Source organism: Excalfactoria chinensis, chromosome 5, assembly GCF_039878825.1.
Source record: "Excalfactoria chinensis isolate bCotChi1 chromosome 5, bCotChi1.hap2, whole genome shotgun sequence".
In the NCBI taxonomy this organism is placed as follows: Eukaryota; Metazoa; Chordata; class Aves; order Galliformes; family Phasianidae; genus Excalfactoria; species Excalfactoria chinensis.
In genome coordinates, this window is record NC_092829.1 from 43,835,047 (window position 1) to 43,861,564 (window position 26,518).

At 39.5% G+C, this 26,518-nt stretch overlaps 1 protein-coding gene across 6 annotated transcripts in view; it reads left to right on the forward strand.

The window, feature by feature from the left end:
* Nucleotides 1–26,518, forward strand: part of SLC1A2 (solute carrier family 1 member 2) — an 83,429-nt gene that overhangs the window by 47,697 nt on the left and 9,214 nt on the right. For all 6 annotated transcript variants that reach the window (XR_011903651.1, XM_072337075.1, XM_072337078.1 and 3 more), the window contains 9 exons: nucleotides 309–448; nucleotides 2,316–2,468; nucleotides 3,054–3,304; nucleotides 6,153–6,321; nucleotides 9,195–9,321; nucleotides 12,819–13,052; nucleotides 15,785–15,979; nucleotides 18,264–18,398; nucleotides 23,309–23,540. Coding sequence is in view for 5 of the 6 variants with exons in the window: in XM_072337075.1 (XP_072193176.1) it covers nucleotides 309–448; nucleotides 2,316–2,468; nucleotides 3,054–3,304; nucleotides 6,153–6,321; nucleotides 9,195–9,321; nucleotides 12,819–13,052; nucleotides 15,785–15,979; nucleotides 18,264–18,398; nucleotides 23,309–23,540 (1,636 nt within the window). In the remaining variant the exon portion in view is untranslated. The remainder of the gene's footprint in view (nucleotides 1–308; nucleotides 449–2,315; nucleotides 2,469–3,053; nucleotides 3,305–6,152; nucleotides 6,322–9,194; nucleotides 9,322–12,818; nucleotides 13,053–15,784; nucleotides 15,980–18,263; nucleotides 18,399–23,308; nucleotides 23,541–26,518) is intronic.

The following is a 26,518-nucleotide window of genomic DNA, read 5'->3' on the forward strand; positions in this document are numbered from 1 at the left end:
GATTCCCCAGGTCACAACATATAAGTTAATCCATGAACCAGTTAGGGCGCCCTGTGAATTCACTGTGTATGCAGAGAGAGCTCCAAATGGTACCCTAATGGCTTCACCTTTAGAAGAGCCATATCAGACCATAACATTTCAAAGACCTCTCTCCTTAGAGCAGTAAAGACACAGTGTTTATGAAATGTGGGAAGCAATGGAATATGCATTAGATTCCCCAGTTACATGTGATGGAAATAATCCAGGCTTTCCTCTCCCTCTTGGCATCTCCTGCTCTAACTGTTACTTGATTTTCATTTTTATCCTAGCGCCAACAATATGCCGAAGCAAGTAGAAGTGCGGATGCATGAAAGTCACTTGAGTCCAGTGGAGCACAGATCTGGGAACATATGTGTGCAGTTCTTCAAGTCACTCCGCAGGAACCTGCTTCTGACTCTTACTGTATTTGGTAAGCTACATCCGCCTGTCTGGGTGCTTTGAGGATCAGTGCTTGTTGGTGTAAGACCACAGCCCCTTTCTGTGCTCATCTGCTGTTCTATCTCAACAGTCAGACAGTGAATAGGACACCTTTAGAGACTGCCCCTCTTGTTCAGGTGTGCAGGGCGTTACTAATACAACATGGAACAAGTCCACATAGCTGAGCTACCCACTGACTGTGGTTTTGAATGGAATGTCACCGAAGTCCCAAGATGAGTCAGATCAATGTCATTCAGTAAAACCAAATGCTCTGCACATTTTTACTGTTAATTGAAAAAGGAGGAAAACTTTCAAAATTTACTTTTTCCTCATCTTTTTTTAATCTCTCAGCTCACATTCTGCTGTTAAGGATTTTCCCCCTCTCTATAGCTGTAAGCCAGTGCTCAGTGATCTCATCCTGAACATTACCTCTGGCTTTAGCAGTTTCCAAATATGGAACAGTTTGACATTTTATTGTGGTCCCCTGGCTCTTCGCCTGGCTCATTTTCACTGAAAGCCTAACAGCGTAACGCAGCAAATTCACAGACATACTCAGTTTTGTTATTGTTTGAAAGACCAACAGCAGCTGGTCGTGAGCTGCAAATTTCACAGCCGTATTTCTAAGCCTTCAAAACACACACTGCTGAAGTGTTTAGACAGAGTATTTGCATTGAATCATCTTTAGAAGGTGGCTGATGCAATTCCATAAAAGTTTTAAGTAAATGTATGTTCTGCATCGTATCAAACTGATACTTCAAAGAGTCATAGTTGCTGCAAATCACAACTTAAGCTCTGCTGTCAAATTTTGTTACAGTTGGGCCTGAGATTAAAACAAAAAAGACTAAAGCATCCTGGACATAGACATAAAATACCCATTTATGAAGACCCTGATATGGAAGTAAATGTGGCCTTTTTTCACGTAGACAGGACTTTAACAGCTTCAGCCCTGAGATAGGATTTTAGGTGTTCTAACAGTACACTTGTGACTATTAGAAAGCATTAGTACCACAAGAAAAGGATGCAGCCCATCAAAAAAAAAGGTAGCAATAAATTAGTACCAAGAGCCACATTTTTCTTCAATCAAGTTTTCTTAATGTGTTACATTACAGACACTTTCAAGGATGAATAACAGCTCTATAGGAGTAATTTCTGTTTTGAGTGGAAAAGTGGTGTATGGCTGCCTGGAAGATTGATCAGGACTTGGAGTTTGAGGGAAGCTGGAATTGACTAAGTCTTTTCCTAGCTTAATTCCCTAGTTAGCTTAGTAGTGTGCTGATAAAATCAGAGATGACCACGTTGCTAGTAAATGACTGAAAAAACCCCAGGCCTTAAATCTGTTTTCCTCTCATGACTATTCTAGCTTTTCTGTAGGGCTTTTCCTAGACTGTTAAAAACCTACTTATGCTGTTTTACTTTCAAGCAGTATCATTCTTACACTGAGAGCTTGATGCCATACTGAGAAGAGTCCCAACCCTGAATGACCTTCTATACACCACTACATCTCAGTGCCTCAAGTTTGCCTGCATTTAACTCCCGCACAGTGTGTTACAAGGACTACACAGTATTATCACAGTATTATCAGACCTCAATAATATTGTGGTGAGAATACAATGCAGAAGCAAAATAGCATATTAGGTGCAAACTCAGGACTATTTCTCTTTAGTTGTGAGATATATGGTAAGCATGTTACAGCTGGTATCAATCAGAGGGTCATGCCTTCCGGAATCTGTTTCTCTACCTAAAAACAGCCACCTTCCATAGCTATTTTCTTCTAGGCTTTTCTGACAAGCAATCAATGAACATGCATCAATTCATGTATGTTTTTCTTTTCTACCTACTCTGTTTTACTCTCCTTCCAGGTGTCATCCTGGGTGCATTATGTGGGGGTCTTCTTCGTCTAGCAACACCTATTGACCCTGACATCATCATGTTAATAGCCTTCCCAGGAGATATACTTATGAGGATGCTAAAAATGTTGATCCTCCCTTTAATTATCTCCAGTTTAATCACAGGTAAGATCTATTAGCCATAAATACTTTAAGGTGCTTGCTACAGAAATCACCTGGTTTGCTTTGTGTGTGTGATCCCGTCAGGGATTTTGCTGTTGTAGTGTGTATGTGGAGTTAATTGGCGTTATTGACTTTGATAAGATGCTCCAGTGAATTTGTTTCCAAAAACATGCTGACATACCACCTTCTTGAAGATCAGAATTTTCTTAATGTGTTTTTTTTCACCTAATTCTTGCATTGAACCATGTGAATTAAGGTGTCATGACAGTAGAATGCCTTGCCTTCTTAAATCTGTGCTGTCATCCAGAACATGAACAATATACAGCAATAAAAGCAAAAGGTGGTATGAACTCTATTTTTTGATGTCTCTTGTGCATTCAGATGGAATCTCAAATTATTCTCTTTAAAGTAGTAACAGCAGACATTGTTCACATAAGATTTAGAGGGAGAAGCTTCAGCAAGAATTTCACAAAGAGAAAAAGTAGCAAGACATTAAAATTTGCAAATTATACAGCATTTTCTATGATACTTATTGAATTAGATATTGAGTCTCTGTTTGTTTGTTTCTTAAAAATAAAACACATGCAGGACTATCTGGTTTAGATGCTAAAGCAAGTGGCCGGTTGGGAACAAGAGCCATGGTCTACTACATGTCCACCACTATTATTGCTGCCGTGCTGGGTGTGATTCTGGTTTTAGCTATCCATCCAGGGAATCCAAAACTCAAGAAACAGCTTGGTCAAGGGAAGAAGAATGATGAAGTATCTAGTCTGGATGCTTTCTTGGATCTGATCCGAAACCTGTTCCCTGAAAATCTAGTCCAAGCATGTTTTCAGCAGGTAAATCCTCCTCCTTTTGAATATTTTTTAAAACTTCTCTTATTGACCAAATTTGTCTACAGAGGTAGCGTCACTATTCAGACAAAGAATGACAGAAATGATACAAAGAGAAACTCAGGTCTTAGGACTTGATCAGGTAAATGAAAGAGCATTATTTCTAGCTGTTTTGTTTAGTAATTATTATTCCATTTCATAGATTTTTTTAAAAGTTATTTTTAGTTCATTACTAAGTAATCTTAAAAACTTTCCCTTACTTTATATGCAATATATAAGGGAATGAATGCTGTCTTAACACCAAGTGCCTGATAACTTACAGGACTCTCACTGAATTTGATCTTTGTCATTAGTTACAAAGTTGACGGTTCCATAGTACCCTGTATATAATGAATGGATGATCTTCATTCAGGCTGGTTTCCAGTGAAAATGTACTCTGAAACCCAATTTCCCACAATTTCAGTAATATCAAGAGATTACAGACCTATGTGGGGATAAAACACTCAGGTGGCTGACCCACCCACAGGTGGCTCCATCAGGTCAAGTTTGAGGCATGCTGGGAAAGATGGATGTTAGAGCCTGCATTGTTTGCTTCATACAAAACTTTTGTCAAAAAAGCTTTTTGCAAATCCTTAATAAAAATGGCTTCACTTGGAAGCGTAAAGGAAATGAGAAAGGCAGGCTTGCTGATCTTAAACAAATTTCTTGTATGTGAGCTGCTTTTTCCTACAGCTAAGTTTTTTGGCAGTAATGCAGATTTTTATTTTTTTTTTTTAAATGAAGTAGGCTTTGTTGCCAAATATGCCCTTAAACACTCTTAAGTGAAATGGCATGAGCAATGATTATGGCTGAAGAGAAAGGGGGGAGGCAGAAGAGGCCATGGGGATGAGAGAACAGAGGGCAACCTAAGATGCCAAAAGGACTTGAATTGCTTCACTTCTTCCACAGTCTTCCACATAAAAACACACAGTCCTTGGGGGTTTAAATGAGAGAACATTCTCAGTATTTCCAGATCATCATGGGAATGTCAGTCATGTGGTCAAACCATGGTTGGCCAAACACCGCATGTAATGTGAAATGTGTTTTTGCTAAATGGAGTGTGGGGAGTACAGGGTGCTCATGTTTTTTCTTTCTTTCCCTAGTTTAAACTATGGAAGAGAGAACTAAATTTCTGGTCTGTTGAAAGTGGCTGAATACCTAGGTAAAGGGAAAAAATATGGGAGAAAAAAAAAATTAAGCTGCCCATGTAAAATAGTTTTGTTAGAACCTTAATACTGCTTTTTCAGTGTGTGTAATATTGATTTGTTAAGTCACTTAATTACTTAAAGATGACCAATTCCATTGCTTGTTTCTTAAGTTCACCAATGCAGACTCATTTCAAAGCCCATAGCAGTCAATGGACACAGTCCTGGTAATTTCAGTGGCACATGAAGGACACTCCCTTCTGAGCATACAGCCTTCCTAAGTTTCCTCTTCTCAGATTCCAAATTAATTGCCAGCGCACACCTCTGTCACAAAGCCACTTTTTCATTTTTAAAGCCAGTCACAATCCTTTCCACACTGAACTTGTCTTCCATTAGTCCTTAACTGCTCAGTAAACGAGTTAGGAGGAAAAAATAATTCCTTTTAATGCAGACATTTGTGCAGAGTTTCTCCACAAGCACTCAAAGTTTCCAGGTTGCTTCAGGAGAAAGAAAATCTGCAAAATTCTTGCAAGAATTGATTTTAAAGCATACACAACAGTGGTGCTGTGCAGCAGTGATCAGTGTGGGGGTTCTACAAGCAATTAAGGGATTAAATTGCCATTTTGATATAGCTCATCTGGCTACTGAACTCACAACCATCATGGAATTTCTGTAGCTGTTGATTTTATTTTTTTTTCCAGTAGTCAAGAATAAAATTCTTAATTCACATTAAAACCTGTGGTATATATATAGCATTGATAACATTTCTCAGATCAAGTTGAACACCTAACAAAAACTAAAAACATGCAGAAACAGATGGATTCAGGACAAGTGGAGAGTTTCTCACACAGGAGCTGTGCAGGTTTTCTGTCTGCAACCACCTCTCTAACGTAGACAGCAGGTTTGGTAAGAAATGTAAGAAGAAATGTAAAGTATATTAAAATGGTATATGGATCCAATCTGGATCATCATCTATAGTACTACAATGTGACATCTCAGCAGAAAGGAGGTTTAAATGTTTTTGAAAGATTAGTGTGTGGCTCTGATGCCTTGCTCAAACATACTTCTAGGAGCAAGGAAAATGGGGAGCTGGTGGGGAAACAGCAGCAAAGCAAAAAAATGAAGAATTTTGCCTGTCTCAGAGCCACAAAGAGTCATGAAATGTTGAAGACATGAACACGGGAGAAAGGCAGTGCTGTCTAAAAGCAGCAAATCACTGATCACAGTGTGATAACTTGAGCTGGACAGCCCATCCTAAATAAAAAGCCTTATTGTAGAGTTGCTGCTGTGACTGATTTTAGAGATACGCAACTTTCAGTGCTAAATGAACTACATCTATGGGCAACATACAATCTGTGAACCATTTGTGAACCATCTGGACAAAGAGTCTAGCTATCTGTGAAACATTACACAGTAGCAAGAAGGAATAGTTGCTGTTCTCTCGCACCAGAGACAGTGAATATTCCCAGGACTGTGTGTCATTTGAAACTATTGAAAAACAAACGTATTTTGGAAGAAGGGGTAAGAGGTTGTGGAATGTGTGCCTGATCCTTTAAAAATGTAGTTCTCTGGAGTCACAAGCAAAAAGTTTTTATTATTATTTCCTGATCTCCCATATGGATTAAATCCAGTCTATTTCCATTCTCATCCTCCCTTTTTATTGCCTTCAGATCCAAACTGTCACCAAGAAAGTGCTGGTGCCACCACCCATTGAAGAACCACCTAATGTTACTGACTCTGCTTTTGCTCTGATGAACGAGACAGCACGTGAAGCACCACCAGAAGCCCAGCTAGTCATTAAGAAGGGACTCGAATTTAAGGATGGCATGAATGTCTTGGGTAGGAAAACATGTTGCCTGTCAAAAAATCTAATCATATCATATGTATGATGCAGATTCTGTCTGTGACTGGGTACTCAGTGTTGACTAATCTGCTCCTCAGTGCAAATTCAATCTCCGCAAATAGTCATCAAACATTATCACCTACTGGCTTCCCTTTGGTCTCTGAAATGAAAATCAAATGGTCTTGGTAGAACTATGATATCACAGAACCGAGTGAATTATTCTGGAATGGCAGCTTTACAGGAATTATTTGGGGTACAGTGGGGAACAATGTAGGAGGTATGCAAAATATCCTTTCATCCTAGAGGTAGCCCATCTAGACTAATAGTAATGCATATTGGCAAAACAGAGGTAGCGCTTTACCCAGCCCTCTGATGAATTTGAGCTCTGTTGTTTCTAATAGGTTTCTTGGGCAAGCTGAACTAGATTCTGGCTTGAGGCACAGCCTGAAGTGAGAGGTGGGGTGTGCACCACACCACCCAAGAAAAATCCCAGAGAGGCTTGACACATCTCTGAGTCACAACTCCCTTTCTCTTTCATCTTGGCTGCTGACCTTTACCAGCTGCACATTATGAACAACTGCCATCATGCCATCTTGTCTGTACAAGCCAGCATGTGGGGGTGGTACAAAGGTTCTGGTTATCTCCCACTCCTTCCTGAAGCACCTGTTCAAGCAGAGATGAAGGCAAGAAGGAACGAAGAGCTGCCACTCTACTCTCCTCTGTGCTTAGACTCAATTTTATCAGCTTAGAAAGGAGTGCTCCTCCTCCACCTTCTTTGCAGACCTGGGTGAAACTGGTCTCAAATTAGCCCTCAATTTGTAGTGCTCATCAGCACACCCATGCTTAAAGATTCATGTGCTCTGCGGCAGCATGTTCACAGGTCAAAGGTCCACACCTGTGTTTATAGGTACTGCCCTCACAGTGAGACAGCATATAGCAGTACTTAAACCACTGCTTTCTCTCACCGCTAGGCTTTCACTTTTTAGAGGCAAATGGCCCCTGATAGACCCCTTACAGCTGATGGGCAGCTCCTACTAAGCCAACAATTGCTGTGCCTGCAGACCTTTCTCAGGTGTTGGTGAATTAGCTGGCAGAGGCCATGTTACTTAAACAGGGGACATAATAACAAACTGACCTGAGGTCATTTTTTACCTCTTTGGGAAGCAGCCTGCTTAAGAAGAGCTGGAGCTACTGTACTGGGCTTTCCACTGTGGGCCTCATTCCTCTGCATCTCTAGACAGAAGATCTGCTTTCTCGCAAAGGAGCAGATTAGAGTTTTGCACTCTATGTGAGACAGCAGCCCATTGGCCATGCTGTTACCATCACCTGAATTTTTTTCTTAGATCTCTTATTTTCTGCTAAAATGAAGTTGTATTTCTGATGCAAGAGATGAAGTACATTTAGCGTGGAATTTGTGCATTGCTTATCCCATCATAAGTAAGAAAATAACTAGAAGGCCGAGTAAAATTCCTACAGGAAGTAAGTGCACACTGTTAAAACTGTAGTTTAGGAGGGATATTCACTGTGGTGTTTTGACTGATGTCTCTCAAATGTTGCAGAGATTTGTTGTTCATTCTTCATATAAATGAAGAGGTGAAAATGCAGAGAAATTGCTATCCAGGTTGCATGAATTGTGCAAACCAGGCAAATTTCTGCAAATATTAGCCAACTTGACTTTTCTGAATAATGCAGCAGCTAGCCTGGAATTAACAGAACAAAACCACCTACAAACATTTCTTATGTGTAGTCTGAATTCCAGGAAGTTACTTGTCTTTGATCAATTTCATTATTTCTCTATGCCCTACAGCACACATACATGCACTTCAGTGCCCTTTTTAAGTGACTCAGCAAAGGCAGGTTGCTGCTAGACAATGACCTTACATCCAAGAGAATGGATACTTGAAATCCCCACAAAAGGTTTATTACTAAGCCTAGTGTAAGGATATGAGACAGTGTGCCCTTTCCCAGTGTAGTGGTAGCTGAAATTCCACTCTGCAGAATGCTTTTTCTTATTCTTATCTGTTTCTTCTTAGGAATTTCCCACGAGTTCACACACTTGTTAAACACTGAGTTTCTACCATGATTGAAAATTAACCCTCAAGCAATACCTTAACTTTCAAACCACCTTTCAGTATCAGCTAATAATCCTCTGAAAATTGCTTGAAAGCGAGGGCGGCTTTAGAGAGACAGCTCCAAAGGCATATGTGACAGGTGCAACGCTCCATACTTTCTCACCTTAGTCATCTAAATTTAGAGAGCCCATTTTTACATACATTGAATCTATGGTTAGATATCTACTTTCACTGAAACCATCAGCAGTGATCTGTTTAATATGAATGCAATGGTTAAGCTTGAAGTGCAATACCAATCTTCTCCTCCCACCATCATCTTCTTAACTAGGCTACTCCTGACCTGTGAAAGTTATGTTCTGGGGTTGCTTCTAGAATTACAAGACTGACTAGTCTGCAGGTTGAATCTGCCAAGGTTGTTAAATATGCTTTTGGTCTCTAGTAACTATTTTAGCAACAAAAAACAGTCATGGTGCAGTGCTCTGTTGCCTCTCCTATTTGCTGAAGGCCATGTGGTTTCTGACAATTGCATCACAGTGGAAAGATTGTGGTGATCAGACTGGTTCAGAAGAAAGAAAAAAAATATAGTTGACCCATGAAATTAGAGCGTGGTAAAGTATTGAAGGATATTCTGTAGAATAGGATCACGAAAGTTGAGAGTGAGTTCACGTTGAAAAGACCTGAGAGACACATAATGCACTACAATCACTCTGAAATGGATTAGGAGGTAGGACAAAGACTCTGACTAGATGCAAGATCTTGCTAAAAAACTTTTGCTTTTAAATCTTTTTCCTCAATAGGTTTAATAGGATTCTTTATTGCTTTTGGCATTGCTATGGGGAAAATGGGAGAACAAGCCAAGATGATGGTGGATTTCTTCAATATCCTGAATGAGATTGTGATGAAGCTAGTAACTATGATTATGTGGTAAGTTCAAAGTCCTAACATCTGAAACAAAATAGGTAAATAAAAATCTCTCAAAACCCTATTATAGTATATAGTAAACATAGCATGTCAGTAAACAATGTAATGAATAATTTGTTTTTTAAAACCTTACTAGTTATGCTAGAACCAGAACAGCATTATTTCTTCATGCTGATCATTTAGGAATGTTTCAAAATTTTTCTGAAGTTGACAAGTTTCCTTCATTTAGTAAAACCCAAGACACGAAGGTACCAGTAAAAACCTTCAAGTGACACATTTGTTATTGACACTCATTATATGGGAGGATGCCTAAACATACTAGAATACCCTATGTTAAAAACCTCCATGTCTTCCTGGGAAGTTATAGAGAAATCAGAGTAATCCTAGAGTATTAGCTAGAAGGTATAATTACAAAGAAGCCTAAAGACATACTTCATTTGCTGACTTCTGTAATAAAAATACTTCACCATCAAATAAAATTCCAGTGGTCCTCAGTGATGCATAGTTCCTTGCCCATAATTTCAGCAGAGGTTGAGTTTTGGAACACTACAGCAGTGGAAGATGCCTGTGCTGTTTTTGAAGTACACCCATTTGTAATAACGGGGCTTGGCTTTCCTTCAAGGGAATGCCTTACTCTGTGAAGACTAAGCTCTTGGTTATATTTCTGAAAGGGTACTCTCTTTTTTTATGACCATTCTGAGGGCTTCCCTCAGAACTGCTGGTATGCAGTGCAAAACCTGGGCATATCACACAAAACCAGGTTTTCAGAATGTAAAGCTACACTGTTACATTTGGCATCCATAACGCTAAAATGAGATGGAAGGTACCACAATAATAGCAGGGTGGCAAAGTCCTCAGCTACAGCAAATGAGAGCAAGCCTAAATACAGCAGCCACAGATGCAAAAATGAAGAGAGCTGCTTACCTTCAAAAGGCCTCAGGAAAACAGGGAGCTCCAGCAAGACATGCCTTTACTGCCAACCCTTAAATGAGGTCTCAGAAGGGGTGGATCCTGGTTTCCCCCTTCCGATCACTCAGGTACATTGCATACACCTGAGCTCCCCTGGGTTGGCCCTGCCTTCCCACCAGGTGCTCAATCACTGCTTCAGGCCCTGACTTAGCATTTCCACTACAGCATTGTACTACTGTGTTTGGCACCTGCACAGTCTTTCAAAAGAAGAAATACATACTCCCTATACACTGCTATATACCGGGGCTGCTCTGAAAGTAATTTCTCCTATTTTATAATGGCCCATGACATAAGTGGCAGATGTTGGTGGTATGGCAGGAGATGTTGAACCTTCCCATAAATATTCTATAAAATTTTGTTGCTGTGTGAAAGATGGTGGCAGAGGGGCAGCCTGACAAAATGGTGTCTGATACAGGAGTGCGCGTTAAGCAAATTGGTGAACTGAAATCATGGTAATATATATGGAGCTGAATATCAGCTTCAATGCATTGGAAATGGTGGTGGCAACACTGAAATACCACAAAGTTTGTGCCAAATGAGTCTTGTGAATGCTCAAAAAGGGACAGAAAGAACACTGTATGCAAGTTTGTAAAAACTACTGAAACACTATGATGCTGAAAGTGACAGGTTTCTGGATTGTATCATTTACCAGTAATGAGATGTACATGGTGTCACTACTACGAGCCAGAGTCACAATGGTAGTCTGTGGAGTGGCGACGTTTGAATTCCCTTAGAAAAGAAAATGTTCAAGACACAGCCCTCAGCAGGTAAAATGAGGTGCACTGTTTTTCGGGATAGAAAAGGAGTGATCCTTCTGCATTTCCTGGAACCTGGACAAACCATTAACTCTGACTACAACATCACAGTTCTGACTAGGCTGAAGGCTTGATCTGCTAAAGTCAAGTCACAGATGAAAACAACCTTTCACCTGCAATACCATAACACCAGGTCCCATACCAGTTTGAAGACTGTGAAGCACACTGGTCTTGTGATCTTGACTGTCCTACTACACACCAAGTTGTCCAGATTTGGTGCCTTCTGATTTTCATCTGTTCAGTCTGATGAAGGGTGAACTGTGTGGGCAACACTTTCTCAGCAACAGCACCATCACAGCAGCTGTGAAATCATGGGTCCCCTCCTCTGCTGCAGATTTTTGTGAGCGTGGCATCAGGCTTTTGTTCATTGCTGGCAAAAATGATGACTATGCTGAAAAATAACATTCCACAGTTGAGAATTTGCTCTATCAAACAGTGCTATTGAGCTCTATGTAGCTGTTGTAGTTTCCATAGAAGTAAACAGGAGGCATTACTTTTAGAGTGACATATGTATCATAGCTCATTGCTACCCATGATTCATATGTGTCTCTGCAAATTAGTTTCTGAGTCACAGGACTGCAGTAGGCCTCTTCCTTGAGGCTTTAGGTGGACAAAGTTTGTCAAAAAGGGAGAAGGGTGCCTGAAGCATGAGTATTCAGCATCATCAGTGTTTGAAAAGAAAATTTAAGCAAGAGTCGTGTAGACAGGAACAGTGATGTAGAAATGAGCTGAACAAAGCAACTTGAAGCGATGACTTTCTCTTCCTGTTATGCTTCTGCTTTTCTATTAGGGGATCTTGCCACATAAAAAGACAGTTGTTTTTATTCACAGAGCCCTCCAGCTTTCAGTAGTTATCGCAGCTTGCTGATCTTGACTGTGCAGGGATAGAGACAGTGACTGTACTCTAATAACACTCCAAGGGTTAGAATTTACTCTTATTTCACTTAGCACCAGTTGGTATGCCCAGGACATAATAATTTATTTAACATATGAAGTTTCCACTGTAGTCAGTGTTGCAGTGGCAGGAAGCCATTCAATTTTCAAGAAACTGGCTGCAAATATTTGTTTCGTTTTACTGATATGCTTTTTATTTCTATTTTCTTGGCAAGGAGATTGGTTTTAGGAGTTGAACTTGTTCACCTCTGTCAAGAATTGTTACAGAATTGCTGTGGCTAGGAGCAACATTTTTGTGTTTGTGTCTTTATAAGGACAACTGTATTTCAGAGCTGCATTCTGTTTGGCTTTTGATCTCTCTGCACAGAGCTGTGGCTCCTGTGGCAACTCCAGTATTTAGCAGAAACTCTCAGGAGCGTGGCATTTAGCTGAAACAAATAATACAACATCTTGGAACTAGATGAACAATGAGTTGTGGAAGTTAAATACTGAAAACAACTACTGCATCCCTGTACAAGCCTGTGTAATGTTATCATGTCCTCAAAGGATGTCATTCCAGGATCGAAGACGTTTCAGGAAATGTATATTCCATTCAGTAGAATGGAATGAAATGAATTAGATGTGGAATTTGCTGGAGATGGCCAGTGTTTTCAGAAGAGGTGTGAAAGCAAGACACTGAAATTCTGTCACTTCCTGATCTGCATCTCAGTGCTGAGCCTGAGAAGCTCCTATTCTTTCTCGTGCCTGTATTCTGTTAAGGACAAATTTTATGACTGCTTGCTGCAAAGATCAGTTCTGTCTATGCTTGTTCTCTTTCCCCAGGTATTCCCCTTTGGGCATTGCTTGTCTCATCTGCGGCAAAATCATTGCAATCAAGGACCTTGAAGTAGTTGCTAGACAACTTGGCATGTACATGGTAACTGTGATTGTGGGCCTTGTCATCCATGGAGGAATCTTCCTGCCTCTGCTTTACTTTGTGATAACGAGGAAAAGCCCCTTTTCATTTCTTGCTGGGATTTTCCAGGCATGGATCACAGCACTAGGCACAGCTTCCAGGTACGCTTGAGAAATATCAGCTTTATTTATTTTTAACAGATTATAAGGTGCTGTTTTAAGGTCATACATCTGCTGTTCTGACCTTCATTTTATGCCATTGAATAGAAACTTTTTTTAAAAATCCAGCCTTGTTGGGAGAAGTAGATTACAACACACTGGGGATTCTTACAAAGATTGTACAGCCCACTGAAGAGAGCTGGGAGACACACTTTTGGTTTTCTTTTCTCACATAGGCCAAATGACTTGTGCACACTGTTACCTCTGCCCTTGTTTCATCAGCTGGGAAACAGTGATTATACTAGTTACTTGCCTTTTAAAAGCATGTTAAGGCTAGTCTCATTGCCCTGGGGAAAAAATAGTGCTAGATTTCAGGAGAGAAATGAAAGAAATGGATAAAAGTCTTCCATGGCTATCAGCTGCTTCTTGTACTGAGTTATAATGGTAGTAGAGATCTGTAGAGATGCCCTAAGATTTGTGTATATCTGCTGATCTCAGTGAAAATTTTAGTGCATTCGAGCCCCTTTCGTTCTCTTCTGTGGAGGACTCAAGGGAGATCCTGGGAGCTCACAGCATACAAGGCTTAAACAGAAGCTGGTTCCCAAACAGCGGCAATGAGTTACTATAATGCCTTCATTTTATTCTTCCATCCAATTCGACTGAGCAAGGGAACTTCAGTAAAAAACAAAACAAAACAAAACAAAACCCTGAATATATTAGACTCCTATGCACAGAATAAACTCTACTGATGGATTTACCTCAGTATTGTTTTGAATTACTGGCCAGACAGACATGGCTCACAGACATAACTCCGCAGACAGGTGACCATGTGACAACAGTCACTATCATACAAGTCTAACTTGGCACCTCTGGGAGCTGCAAGTACTCCCTATACAGAGACCTAATAAGGCTCTCGGTTTGGTTTGGCTGAGGAACCATGGAAGGAGACTATTTACTGTGCTCTTTTAATAAAGAAACCTTGCCTCTGTGGTCTGCTAACCTCTCCTTACTCATGGTGACAGAACTGGAGAGGGAAGATATTTATCTAGTCTGCTGAGCCAGCCAGGTATGTTATGACACTGTTAACGTATGGCTGATACACACTTTGTGCTGGTGATCTGTTCTGTGCAAGTAAAGGTAAGGTGGTATTTATATTTCAGAAGTAAATCTATTGGTCTGGGTTTTAACGTGTGTTAGTGAACTATGTTCTGTTCTGTTCCTCGTTTAATAAGATATGGGAGTACCTTTATTGTAAAAGGCAAAGTGATGATGAAACTGACTTTAAAAGTGAAGTGCAAATATTGGTTAATGACTCACCATATAATTTCATCTGTCTGCTATAAATATAACCACTAGAGTAACATAAGGGAGAACAATACATTGGTTTTATAAAGTATGTATTCTCTCCGATTTGGCTAAAAACAAAATATTAAACATTCAATCAACTTCAATTAAAATAAATTGTAAACGCAAGTATATATTTGTAAAGACTATAGAACACAAGTGACTGGTACTATGTATCTGGCTTGTTCGCATCTGTTAAAAAAAATCTGTTAAAAAATAAATTGCAAAATCAATAGCATCTCTGTGGTAATGGATGAATGTAAGCTTTGGAGAGTCTCTGAAATTACATGGCACTAGAAACAATACACTGTAAGTATTTTTTTTTCTGAGAAAGTATAGTGGGTCTTTGCTCCTTTATAAGCAAACTAGTATTTTTGTAGGGGCAATGACACCAGCATCAGTGGTACGTCATAGTGAAGGCCCTTGAGAAATTCTGCCAACTCAGATGAAGAAAAGCAAACAAACCACAGCAGATGTTTGTCAGTTGCTTCTGTATGAGACACCAATTAAAACACGTTTCTCAAGGTCAGGTTTGTTTTCAGAATGGCTTTTCAGGCAGCAACCAACTTCATTTAGTGGTGAACTTGACCTCAGAGATAATATGGAAAAGTGAGGAAACAAAACATGCTCCTGTGTGGGTTTCATACTAGTTGCAGCAAGTCCTTTGCCCAAGGCAGGCAGACGTGCGAGGGAAGGGAAGTAAAAGATATTTACAGATACAGGGAAGGAGTATGTTCTGTTTTCAAGAGTATTTTTAGATGAAGGTGTTTTATTTTGAGCAAGTGAATAGAATAGCCTTACTGATTCCCACAGAGCCAAAATACTACAGATCAGTGCAAGGAGCCCTCTTCCAGCCGTCCTTCACAACTTTTCTTAAACTCTGACCATGTTTGACATTCTTTCCTGTCTTCCACTGTCTGGGAGCTGCATGTGTTTTGAATATATTTGCCTACTTTTTCTTTATTTTTTCTTGTTTTCTTTTTTTATTTTTTAATTTATTTTTCAATTAAATAATGAAGCACTGATTTCTCCCTTCAAAGTAAATTTATAATCAAATAAATTTAGGATTTTTTCCCTTTGCTTGTAATTCTGTTCATCAGAAAAGACTAGGAGCTGGCCTCTTTAAACAAAGTGCAAGAAATAATTCATAAATGAGTCTGAAAGATTCATCTACAATCTCTCAAGTGCTGATCCCTCCTGAAGGCAAGTTCATGCCTTGGCCTCAGTCCCACCTCCAGCTAAATGTAGATTTAATTGAAACAACAGCCAAAACTTGAAACACAGCTGAAAGTTGAAGCTGAAAGTAAACAAAGAGCAGAATTTCTGACTTTGCTTCCTTGTATATATATTTTATTAAAATGACGTCTTCTTATTTGCTTTCTGTCCTTCAGTGCTGGAACATTACCTGTAACATTCCGCTGTCTTGAGGAAAATCTAGGCATTGATAAGCGTGTAACAAGGTTTGTTCTTCCTGTTGGAGCAACTATTAACATGGATGGAACTGCCCTTTATGAAGCTGTGGCTGCCATTTTCATAGCACAGATGAATGGAATTGAGCTGGATGGAGGCCAGATAGTTACTGTGAGGTCAGTTCAAAATTACTGCAGGACTTGTTTCTACAGACAGTAAAAAACGAAGCTTTCACTTGTCTGTCTTCTCAGTGGCTGTGAGACCCACTGTGAAATCCACAGATTTCTAATAATGGTATGCAAAAGAATGGTATATATGTAGGTGCTGGATTTCTAGTGATGTTAATCTTTTAACTTTCGCAGCCTCAGTGCATTCTAGTGGTATCTGTACAGTTTTGCTGTTGAAGATGCTCTATGAAAACCGGTGTTTGTTTGTTTGTTTGTTTGTTTTTGTTTTGTGCAATGCAGTGCCTTTTAGTATAGAGGGATGCCTCAAGTGACAGACAGGGCATTAACTTTCTAGAACATATGTGTTTATATGTATTGGAAGAGTAAAATGTTCCGAAACATTTATCTATGTCTTTCTTTTTGGTTGTTTCTTTTGGTGGGATGAGGGAGGAGGGAAAGGGGGAGGCCACTTCTGTGAACAGCAAAAAAGATGGACTAGGTGTAAAAAATCCTGAGGGTGAGATTGCCTGCAGCATGACCAAGATACACTCAGACTTTTTCTCTCTAACCCAGAGAATGCTAGCTCTATGCTTTTGATATCAGCTCTTCATATTAAGAACTATCTCTGGAAGAACAAAGGAAAGTACCCATTCAAAATGGGTAAAAGTGATTCAGGATGGTTTACTGTAACAGAGTTTTAAGACTCATTAGATACAGTGACTAATAAGAAACAAAGGCAAAGTTATGACTGCTGCAGCTTTAGTTAATTTACAGTGGAAAACCTGATGAAGACACCAGGCCTAACATTTTGAGTAGTTAAAATGTAAACCAAAAATGAAGGCTGTGAAGTATGCCTTTTTCCTGTAGCTTTCACCCACCCACCTTTCTTTTACTAAGCCCTTTTAACACTTAAAAAGTTCCTGTGTAGGGATATATAATTCTGTGTTCCTTACCCAGCTGTATTGGCAGCAGTTTTTCCATTTCTTTACCTCCTGCCTAAGCCCTTAAAATAGGAAAAACAAGGTTTCTAAAATGTTCAGTATTGCTTCTAATGAAGACAAGTGATATATTCAGGTCTAGTCTGATAAATGAGAACAGTAATTTCAGAGGTGCCACTTCTGAAAACCAAATTAAGATTAGGGCAATTAAAGTCAGCTAAGCCCAAACTTGAGTTATACCTCCTCCCTCCTCTGAGGAACTGGCTCTAGCTCTTCCTTCTCACACCAGTTAAGGCTGTGGTCGTCAGCTACAACTCACATTTGATAAGCAGTAGGCAACTTTGGACTATGTAGGAAAACTGTTAGTTCTCCTCTTCACATAACAGAGCATTTGTGCTCCAATGTTACAAAAGCCTACCCTATATGACCCCTCTGTCCAGCAAGGCTGGCAGTGCCTGAGGAGATGACACCATGTGCAGAGCCTGATGGCAGCACGAAGCATCCTGCCTGCTGGAATCAGAGTTTGGAAGGCCAGGCTGCACTCTAACTCAAACACCTGATAAACACCTGATAAACTGTGGCCTGGACTGTCCGGGTCAAACCCAGCCGTCTGACAGGTCTAGATCAGGCTGACATCCTCATAGATTATTATCATAGACTAAGAGTCAAAGGTTTTCCCCTAGAGACATTCTTCTACTACTTCTGTGCTGGAAGCACTTTCAGATTTGTTGGGTACACCCACAGTATTGCAACCATGTCATTTAAGTCTGTGTTCCATTTTAAAAGGACAGATTCAATTTTCTTTTTCTTAGTTTTCTTCATTTTCTCTACTTTTTCTTTCCTTCTTCTCTTATCCCTCCCCCCCTCCCCCCCCCCCTTTTTTTTTTTTCTCCCTCTGGGCTGTTCTCCAACAAATTTATTTTACATCCTACATAGTATTGCCCAATGATGCTATTTGTTACAGGCTGTTCTGTGTTTTTACAGAGTTCAGTATTTGAAGCACAGCTACGCACCTTATTGGTCTTCATCAGAAAAGAGACTAAAGAAAATAATACAATTTTGGATTTGTGAACCCATCAGAATTTGTTTTGCATTTTCATCTAGAGTGTTTTGTATCTAGGCTTGGTACATCACTGGCTTGCACTGCAGAAGTTTTGGATACCAAGATTTCTGTTCTCCTATACTTGATAATAACCACTTTCTCTTAATCATTACCTCAAAATTTAGTCTTCAGGTACCATGAATAAACATAAATGAACCATCTGAGAATAAGACCTTCCTACTGATCACATGAGTAAGCAACTGAAGTTCATGTTCCTCTTCTTGCTACTCCCATTTGATTTTTGTTTTTGCAGTTTGACAGCCACTCTTGCAAGTGTTGGAGCTGCCAGTATTCCCAGCGCTGGACTCGTCACTATGCTTCTTATCCTGACTGCAGTGGGTCTCCCTACCCAGGACATCAGTTTGCTTGTTGCTGTTGACTGGCTATTGTAAGTTGTGCTGACTTCACTGCTCAATGCAGAAAAAGCAATGAAGGAATGCTTGCTTGACCGTAGTGCTTTTCAGCTATTGATCCTAGAGAACTCCAAGAATCTCCTGTCATATGAAGCAAAGGAGAAAATAGTCACAAACCATTTGATGAGGAAGGAAACACTGAAAGCATTTCCTCAGGTGGTAGAAATTGTTACAGAGCTAGTAAGGTCCATTTTTGTGACCAAAGGATCTTCTTGTATGAGCGTGGGCCCAAGGATAATGCATTTTTGTCTTCTTTATGGTGCCTCCCTGTCACAGATAGCAGCACAGCATATTATGGACAACAGCCATCTCTCCCCTGATATACTTGTACATAGTAAAGATGTATGTTTCTATTGTTCCAGGAGATGTAAGTGTTCTATGTCATTTCTGCATTTCCTCCTATGCTTGCAGACTCAGCTGCTCATTAGTGGTAACTTTCAGTCCCAGATACACTACTAAAACTATGGAAGAAGTAACAGCAGTGTTGAGAATGTTAAGCTAAAACAGAGTATTATTTTCTCGTAATCATCTCTTGGCTTACTGAGAAGAACTCAAGGTCTTCATCAATTCTTCGACATTTCTTTCATAGCATATCTGTTATTACCTGTCTTTCCCCTAAGAGCTGTGAAGAATGGTGCACAGCTCTGGATTCTGTTTCAAAGAAAAATAAAGAGTTACAGCTTGGAAAAGCAGAGGAAAAAATTACTTACATACTTTATGTATAACTGAATATCATGATATCATGACTCAGAATGTCAAAGTAGGGCAGGGTTTAGTAGTCCGAGTGCAGCTGGCATAGAGAAAAATGTGATATTCTGTGGATTTTAATACACTTCTGAGGTCATGATTGAAAACAGGAAAGTGTAGACATCTGCAGCTGGGAAGAAGGAAGCAAAGGGAGGAGCATACTCATTTTAAATCTGTTTTTACTGGCTCTGAAAGTGGGGCAAATAGGTAGGTTTCTGCAGCTGGTAGGAGGATGTGCAAAAGAAGCCTATGGTTTGTTTTTTTAGAGAAATGTCATTTAAAAATATTCCTGCGGACTGAGAAGCTCTGCCCACACTAGCAAACCTCAGAGCTGTTAGTTACCAGCAGTTATGATCCAGCAGTATGTGTTGCATTTTAGGCTCAGCTTAGGTATCGTTACCTCTGGCTTTTCCAGCACTGTTTAAAGAAATAAAAGCATCTTGCTGTGAAGCTGTAGCAGTGTTGAATAGGAAGCAAGACTGAGAGTAAGTGCATCAGAAAGAAATATTTTATGGTATCTTTCCAAAATAAATGCCAATCAGAAGAACCTTCCAGAACAAAACTTTGGTTTTGGATCCTTCTGGCCTAGCAATCAGTTGTGCAAATCCAGAGTGGTTCAGAAGTGAAACACAGAGGAAAAAGGGAAAGGAGATAAAAAATGAGAAGAAAAGCTCTAGTGTCCTGACACTACTGCTGTGAAGGTAAGACAAAGTTTGTTGGTGAAGGTACTGTGCTAATTAGCCAATGGCAAGGGCTAACAGCTTTGTTTTACGTCTTCCAGTGATTGTGTTGAGGTCTAATGAGATATGAAAAATAAAGTTGCTTTCATTGGAGATGGCAAAGAGAGGCACACAAACCAACTTTTGAGCAGTCTGTTGAGCACACCAACCATATCTAAGAATACCTGAAACAAAATGTCATAAAATCATATCTTCTTTACTTACAAACATTGCCTTCTTCCATTTCTTTAGATCACAAAATAAAACTAGAGCAGCATTTGTAACAGAATGTAGAAGAGAAAGTTAAGAAAATCTTTGAGGCATTATGAAAGTCACTTTTCTGGAACAAGCAGAAATATTTTGGAATAGTTCCCTTTATAGCAGTTGAATTCCAGTTAATGAAAGCTTTGCAGAAATGGCCTACTGTATGAGTTTTTCAATATTCCTGATGAAAGGAGCTACTAACTGATTTTACAATACCGCCATCATCTGAATCTGCAGTCTTAACAAAACCAGCTTTGCAAGATTTGGTCATGGTGCAACACAAAACTTAACTGTTGATGGGCTGGAAGCTTGGCAGTTTTTCCTTCAAATAAGAGCCAAAAGGTTTCAGTATCGATTTCTTCTCAAGTTTCTCCAATATCTAAAGATTAGGTTGCTAAACCTTTCCCCCTCTCACGCGTACATACAAAGTGAGCTCTTTCACCAGGCAAGTTTCCCAAGATTTCACAACTCTCACAGTTTTCTCGGTTTGAAACTAAGCACAGCGCAGCAGTGACATTTAATAGGACAGCGATTATATGCCAACAGCTGGAATGAAGCAAGCTTCTTTTGCTCCAGCTAAAAGATGGCTTCTTTCCAAATGTGGGACAGAAAAGCTTAACAAATATCATGGCACAACCTCAAATACAGTGATATACTGCAGTGAGGAAAGAGGAATTAGAGAAAGCGGGCTTGGGCAGCTGATCCAGTATTTTACATATCTACCTCTGTTCAGTAACTGAGGAGAAGACTGCTTGAGTTCTGGCTTTGCTCCATGGCTTAGATCCAAATTCAGAACATTCAGACCTACTCCATATCTAGGCGTTATGAATAGGGAATCAAATGAATTGAATTAAACTGAAAAACACAGGAGCTCTTTTCTACAACAGCTAAGAGATAAGGCAAGCAAAACACGTCACCAACTCTCTGTATTAGCAGATGTGCTAAGATTTTAATCTTTCTAAAATATAGTAAGGTTGATATATGGGGTTTTCAAGCTTTCAAGAAGCAGGAGAACTGTTTTGTTGTTTGGTGGTTTGTTGTTTTTTTTTTTTTTGTTTGTTTGTTTTTTACATATTAGCATACTATATACATGCTATGACATTAATAACAAGAGGGCCTGCCTAATTCAGTTCCTTTTCTTTCTGTTCTTCACATCTACATCTGCAAGCTTCCAGTTCACATTTATGCCAGTTCATGGAAATTAGGCATTAATCCTTATCAGGCTTTTCAAAATTACATCCCAGCAATATCAAAGCACAGTCTTACCAGATGTTGAGTTGGTTTTTAAGAGAGAACACTGTCTTTCCATTATTCCTCTCAGGGTCTGTTCTGAACAGCACAGAAGTAGTTATGTTGGGCAGGTGACTAGACTGCAACTTTCCTAAATCAATTATGTTTTCAAAGTTCCAAGAAGCTGGAATTATTCTGTTGGTTATTTTTAACAAAAGAGTAAACTCAATCTTACTTCTTCTTGGGTGTCATCTGGCTCCAAAGAAGTCAGTGGCACTTTGCTGTTTGTTTCTGACAGCTATGACATTGCCCCTTTGGCTGTAAGGAAGTTTCTGGTCTACATCAGCTCACTTAGTATAGTAATGCTTTGTAAGAGCATGCAGTTTGTATTACAGAATCTCTTGGCTAGTAACATATGAATATGGGCTGACACATCTGCTCGAATGACCCATTCATAATTTGAATCATGCCTCACTTATATTTGTGTATTCTCTTCTCATTTTTTGGCAACGCTCATATTATCCCTCCCTCGTCTGGCGCCAATGAAGCCTTTCAAAATCTAATGCCACTCATAGAAATAAAAATGAAGCAGAAGTTCTTGGAGCACTGTATGGGAGGGTTCAGTATATTTGATGGTCTTAATTAAAAGTAACTCTTTAGAAAGTCATTTTTTCCTATTCTGTCACTCTGACCAGGTTTGAAACAGTCTTCACAGGCATGGGGTGAGATCTGTAAAGCATTTCATTCATATGAGGCAAAACTGTAAGGATGTTGTTGGTTGGTCTATTCATTCATTCATTCATTTGTTTGTTTGTTTGTTTAGTTTGGGAGGGGGTAATTGTTAGACTTCTTATATACTTATTCTTTTGCTGGAAGAAAAAACTGTGGGTAGCTGCTTCAGCTCAGCTGTAACACCAGAACTGTTAGCTCTTCACATCTCGGTGGCAGGTGTAAATGATTTCAAAATGTGCAGTGCAGCCTATCTGCGGTAGGAGTGACAGCAGGAGTGCTTAGTCCTGCCATTCTCTGTAAGACCATCTCCCTTTTTTGGGAGGTTTTGGGCAGAAGTCTGAAATGAGGGAAGATCCACAGTCATGACCTCACTGCTGACGGATAGAGTCATTCTGTAAATAGGAGACAGGAGAAAAGCATCCTGTCTGGGAAGTGCCAATGAGCATGCTTCTTTGTATTGGAGCACGTGGGCCTCTGCTGGCACCCTGTGCAGTGAGGGGCACTTGTTACTGACATGCTGTCACAGGCTCATCATTTTGTAAGCTGTGACCTGTATTTGGCTGGCTCATCCACTGTGTGCTGCCATACGGTAGTGTGGGCGGGCATGCTGCCATCTGACAGATGACCATCTGTAAAGATGGTGCCAGCAGAGGAGCTGTGATGGCCTGAGTCTTATGAAGACGTTTCAGGCATTTCATCCCAGCAGTTTTCTTGCTAAGAGTAAGGGGAGGGGCTGTTTGTTAATCCACTCCAGCAAACATACACTTCATCAATTCCAAAATCCCTTTCTCCGACTATGTTAAGTACCCTGATAAATTCAGATTAAACAAAGGGCAATGATGTGAGTCTGGCACCCTGACACTGAAACTTTCAGCTGCAGAAGCAGGCGCCAGGGAGATCTCAGCAAAGCACAGCTCTGCAGTTTGGCTGTGTCCTTGTGCAAGCTCTTTGCCAAAACCCATGAGAAAGAGCAGCTGGGCCATGGGAGTTAGCACATCCTTCTTGCCTGAACATGTCCTCTGGAAAGGCAAGTTTTTTCAATTTCACTTGAAAGCTACCATCTTTCTATTCCTGAGATGCCATAAATCTTCTGAAATAAGTAAGTGCAATAACTGCAGCATTAACAGGGCTTTCAGGCCTGACTTTTTCTTCCTCTCATGCCATTCAGCCTCTGCCTTTTGCTTCTTTTATAGGGACCGGATGAGAACGTCAGTCAATGTAGTGGGGGATTCTTTTGGTGCTGGCATCGTCTACCACCTTTCCAAGGCAGAACTTGACAGCATTGATTCTCATCATAAAGAGCACGAAGACATAGAAATGACCAAGACTCAGTCTATCTATGACGACATGAAAAATCATAGGGAAAACAACTCTAACCAGTGTGTTTTTGCAGCTCACAACTCAGTCATAGTAGATGAGTGCAAGGTACCTTTCACATTTATGGATATTGAGACATGTATATAGCAGTGCATGCTTTATTTTATTTTATTTTATTTTTATTTTTTAACCTGCATGTATTCTTGAAATTGTTCCGCAAATAACAATGTGACAACCAGCTCCATGAACCCCAGAATGAGTTTGAGCAGTTCAAAAGATGATTTTTGCACTCTTCTTAAAAGTTGTCGTTTGAGGAGAAAAATCATGTACATTGTTTACATATCAAAAGGCAAGATGCAGCGTATTATGGAATATGCCAAGACACAGAAAATATGGCATCACCTTCTATGGACATTTACCTAATTTTCTTGGCAACAGAGAACTTAATTGCCAACTTCAAACGAAGGGTATCTGCAATCCAAATACAGGTGTTGTCGTTTGCTGATTGCCTTCCATGATATGCTGTTCAGAGACGGACATATTGAATGCACTTTAGCATCTGAATGCTCCTGCGCTCATACAGCATGCTTACGCTTCGCTTCCATCGTCCCTGGATCATTAAGACACAAGCATCATATTCTCTTTCTAATCCTTGCTGTAACTAACATGGATTATTAATAGTGATAATAATGTCTTGATCAGAGCAAAGTGAGCTTGAGAAACCCCACCGGTTGAAGGAGAAGACAGCGGGGGTGGTTAATGGCTAGAAGTTTACAAAGCACTCACCACTAGGACAGGGCAGTTTAGAATCAAGTGAGTTTTTAAATGAAAAGGAGGAGAAAGAAACTGTAACAAGCCGAAACTTTTGATTTCTCTTGAAAGTAAAAATCTTTTGAAAAATTATTATTATTTTTAATTTACATCTCTAATCTGATCCTCTACACTGTTTTTGACACAGTGAGCCTACATCAGCCATTTATCCAAGAAGATTCTCTTACATCTTTCACATGCCACATCCGAGCCAGTATCTAACTGTGAATGCTTACAGTAAGACCTCTAGAAGATCTCCATGTAGATTGGAGATTAAGTCCTCTTCTAGTGCTTTCACCTGTCTATGGCCTGTCTGGAAGCATTCATTAGCATACCCTTTTTTTCAGATGCTTACTTCTAGATAACATCAGGCCAAACCTGAATTTCTAGTGGACAAAGTAATATTAAATTCAGGAAAACAAACAAACAAAATACAACAAACAACAAAAAAAGAAGGAATTTACTTGAAAAGAAACATCTCAAGATTTTTTTCATTAGCTTCTTTCAGAATTATTTATGTTGGAGAATATTCCAATTTCAGTGAGACAAATGCAGCTAGTATGGATCATTCTGAATCAGATTGATGGAGCTGAATACTGAAAAGGTAATCTCCTTTCCATCTCTCAGAGATCCATGCCAAGCTAGACAATAGCTGCTCTTTGATACAGTATTTACTGAACTTTCTTTTCTCCTTCAGTTTCTCTTCTGATTCCCATCAGTTGAGTTACTGTTTTACCTCAAAGACGCAAACTTGTGGTGCAGTATAACACCCTAAGTACACTCTTTAGTAGAAATCTGAGACCAGTGGCTTATAAAGTATTTTGCCCTTTTTTTTTTTTTTTTTTTTTTTTTTTTAATTGTTTTATGGGATCTCACTTTGCACTTTTAAATTCATGAATAGAGCCAGGGTTTACTGGATTGGGCTTAAGACTGACTTTAGTGGGTCACTTGTCTGTCTGCAAGCTGCCAAAAGGATGTGGTGTTACTGTCCAGTGTATAAGCTATGAATATATCCTGATATTTGCAAAGCACCTGGATGTTGAAGTGGCCTACAGCCTAATCTAAGTGTTAGAGTATCAAAAGCAACAGAGTATAGGATTTGGAGATTCAAAATAGCTGTTTGTTAAATGTGAAAAGATTTCATCCTGTTAAATGTACTGGTGGAGTGAAAAGTTCACTGCAACTCTGGTCGGAGTTTTAAAAAGCTCATCATCTGCTAGCATGTGCTTTCTTTTTACATCCTGTAGTATACTCCATGTATAGCACTACTAGTTTATAATTCTGCATGGTCAATGTACATTTTTAATAAGTAGTGTATCTTTACGTGGGGGTAGAGTGGATGGTACTGCATGATGTTTTTGTATTTTTTTATTATCGCATTTCACATGAATGACTTGATGTGATTTCAATGTCTGAATAAGCTGTTCATTCCTGTACTTGCATGTTTTCCCCTTTCATTATCTAAGAAAAAGCTTGACTTTATTTCCAAATCAGTGCACATTGTCATGTTCCCATGTCCCAATGCTTCCATGCATCCAGTTTATCCAGCATGGGGAATTTCATCTTTGTCTTTAAGTTTTCATTTGAAGCTGAGGATGTTATTTTACAAGGTAAGTTAGGAAAGATTAAGCTGTCCATTTGACATTAAAAGAAAGGTTCTCTCACAGCTGTAAAAATCTAGATCATTTTTATAAAGTTAAACCAACCATTTTACCCTTTTTTCTTCATTTTTTAAAGTCGTTTGTCTGGAGCTACCTTTATTGAAGCATGTGTTTATTTATACCTCTTTCTGGGATGCAACCTATTGGCCAATGTTCACTGTGAGTTGGTAGACTGTAGGTCTTCTACCATATTATAAAATAAACAAAGTGTAGCACAGATCTTTATGGGCAAGAGTGATGTGCTGTAATTTGTGTGAGACAAAAATAGCATTACTATGGATTTTTGGTCTGACTACAGTCATAAAGTTTCACTACACGATAAGTGGTAGTGATACAATGAAAAGTGCTATCACAGCATATCTTTAGCTCCCTTTCTTTAAAGGCGGTATAATTGTAGGTGAGATTGTATAGATACATATCTATGATTATTCCAGCCTTGTACATTTTTTGTGTCCTTGCATCAGCTATTTTGCTCTGTGAAGGAGTTCTACTAAAAAAGTTCAGCTTTCTAGATCAAAACAAACAAAGAAATCTGTTGTTTAAATAACCCAGAAAAAAATTATGGATGACAGGAGTATAACCTGAAACAGTTACTAAAAACAAAACTACAACAAA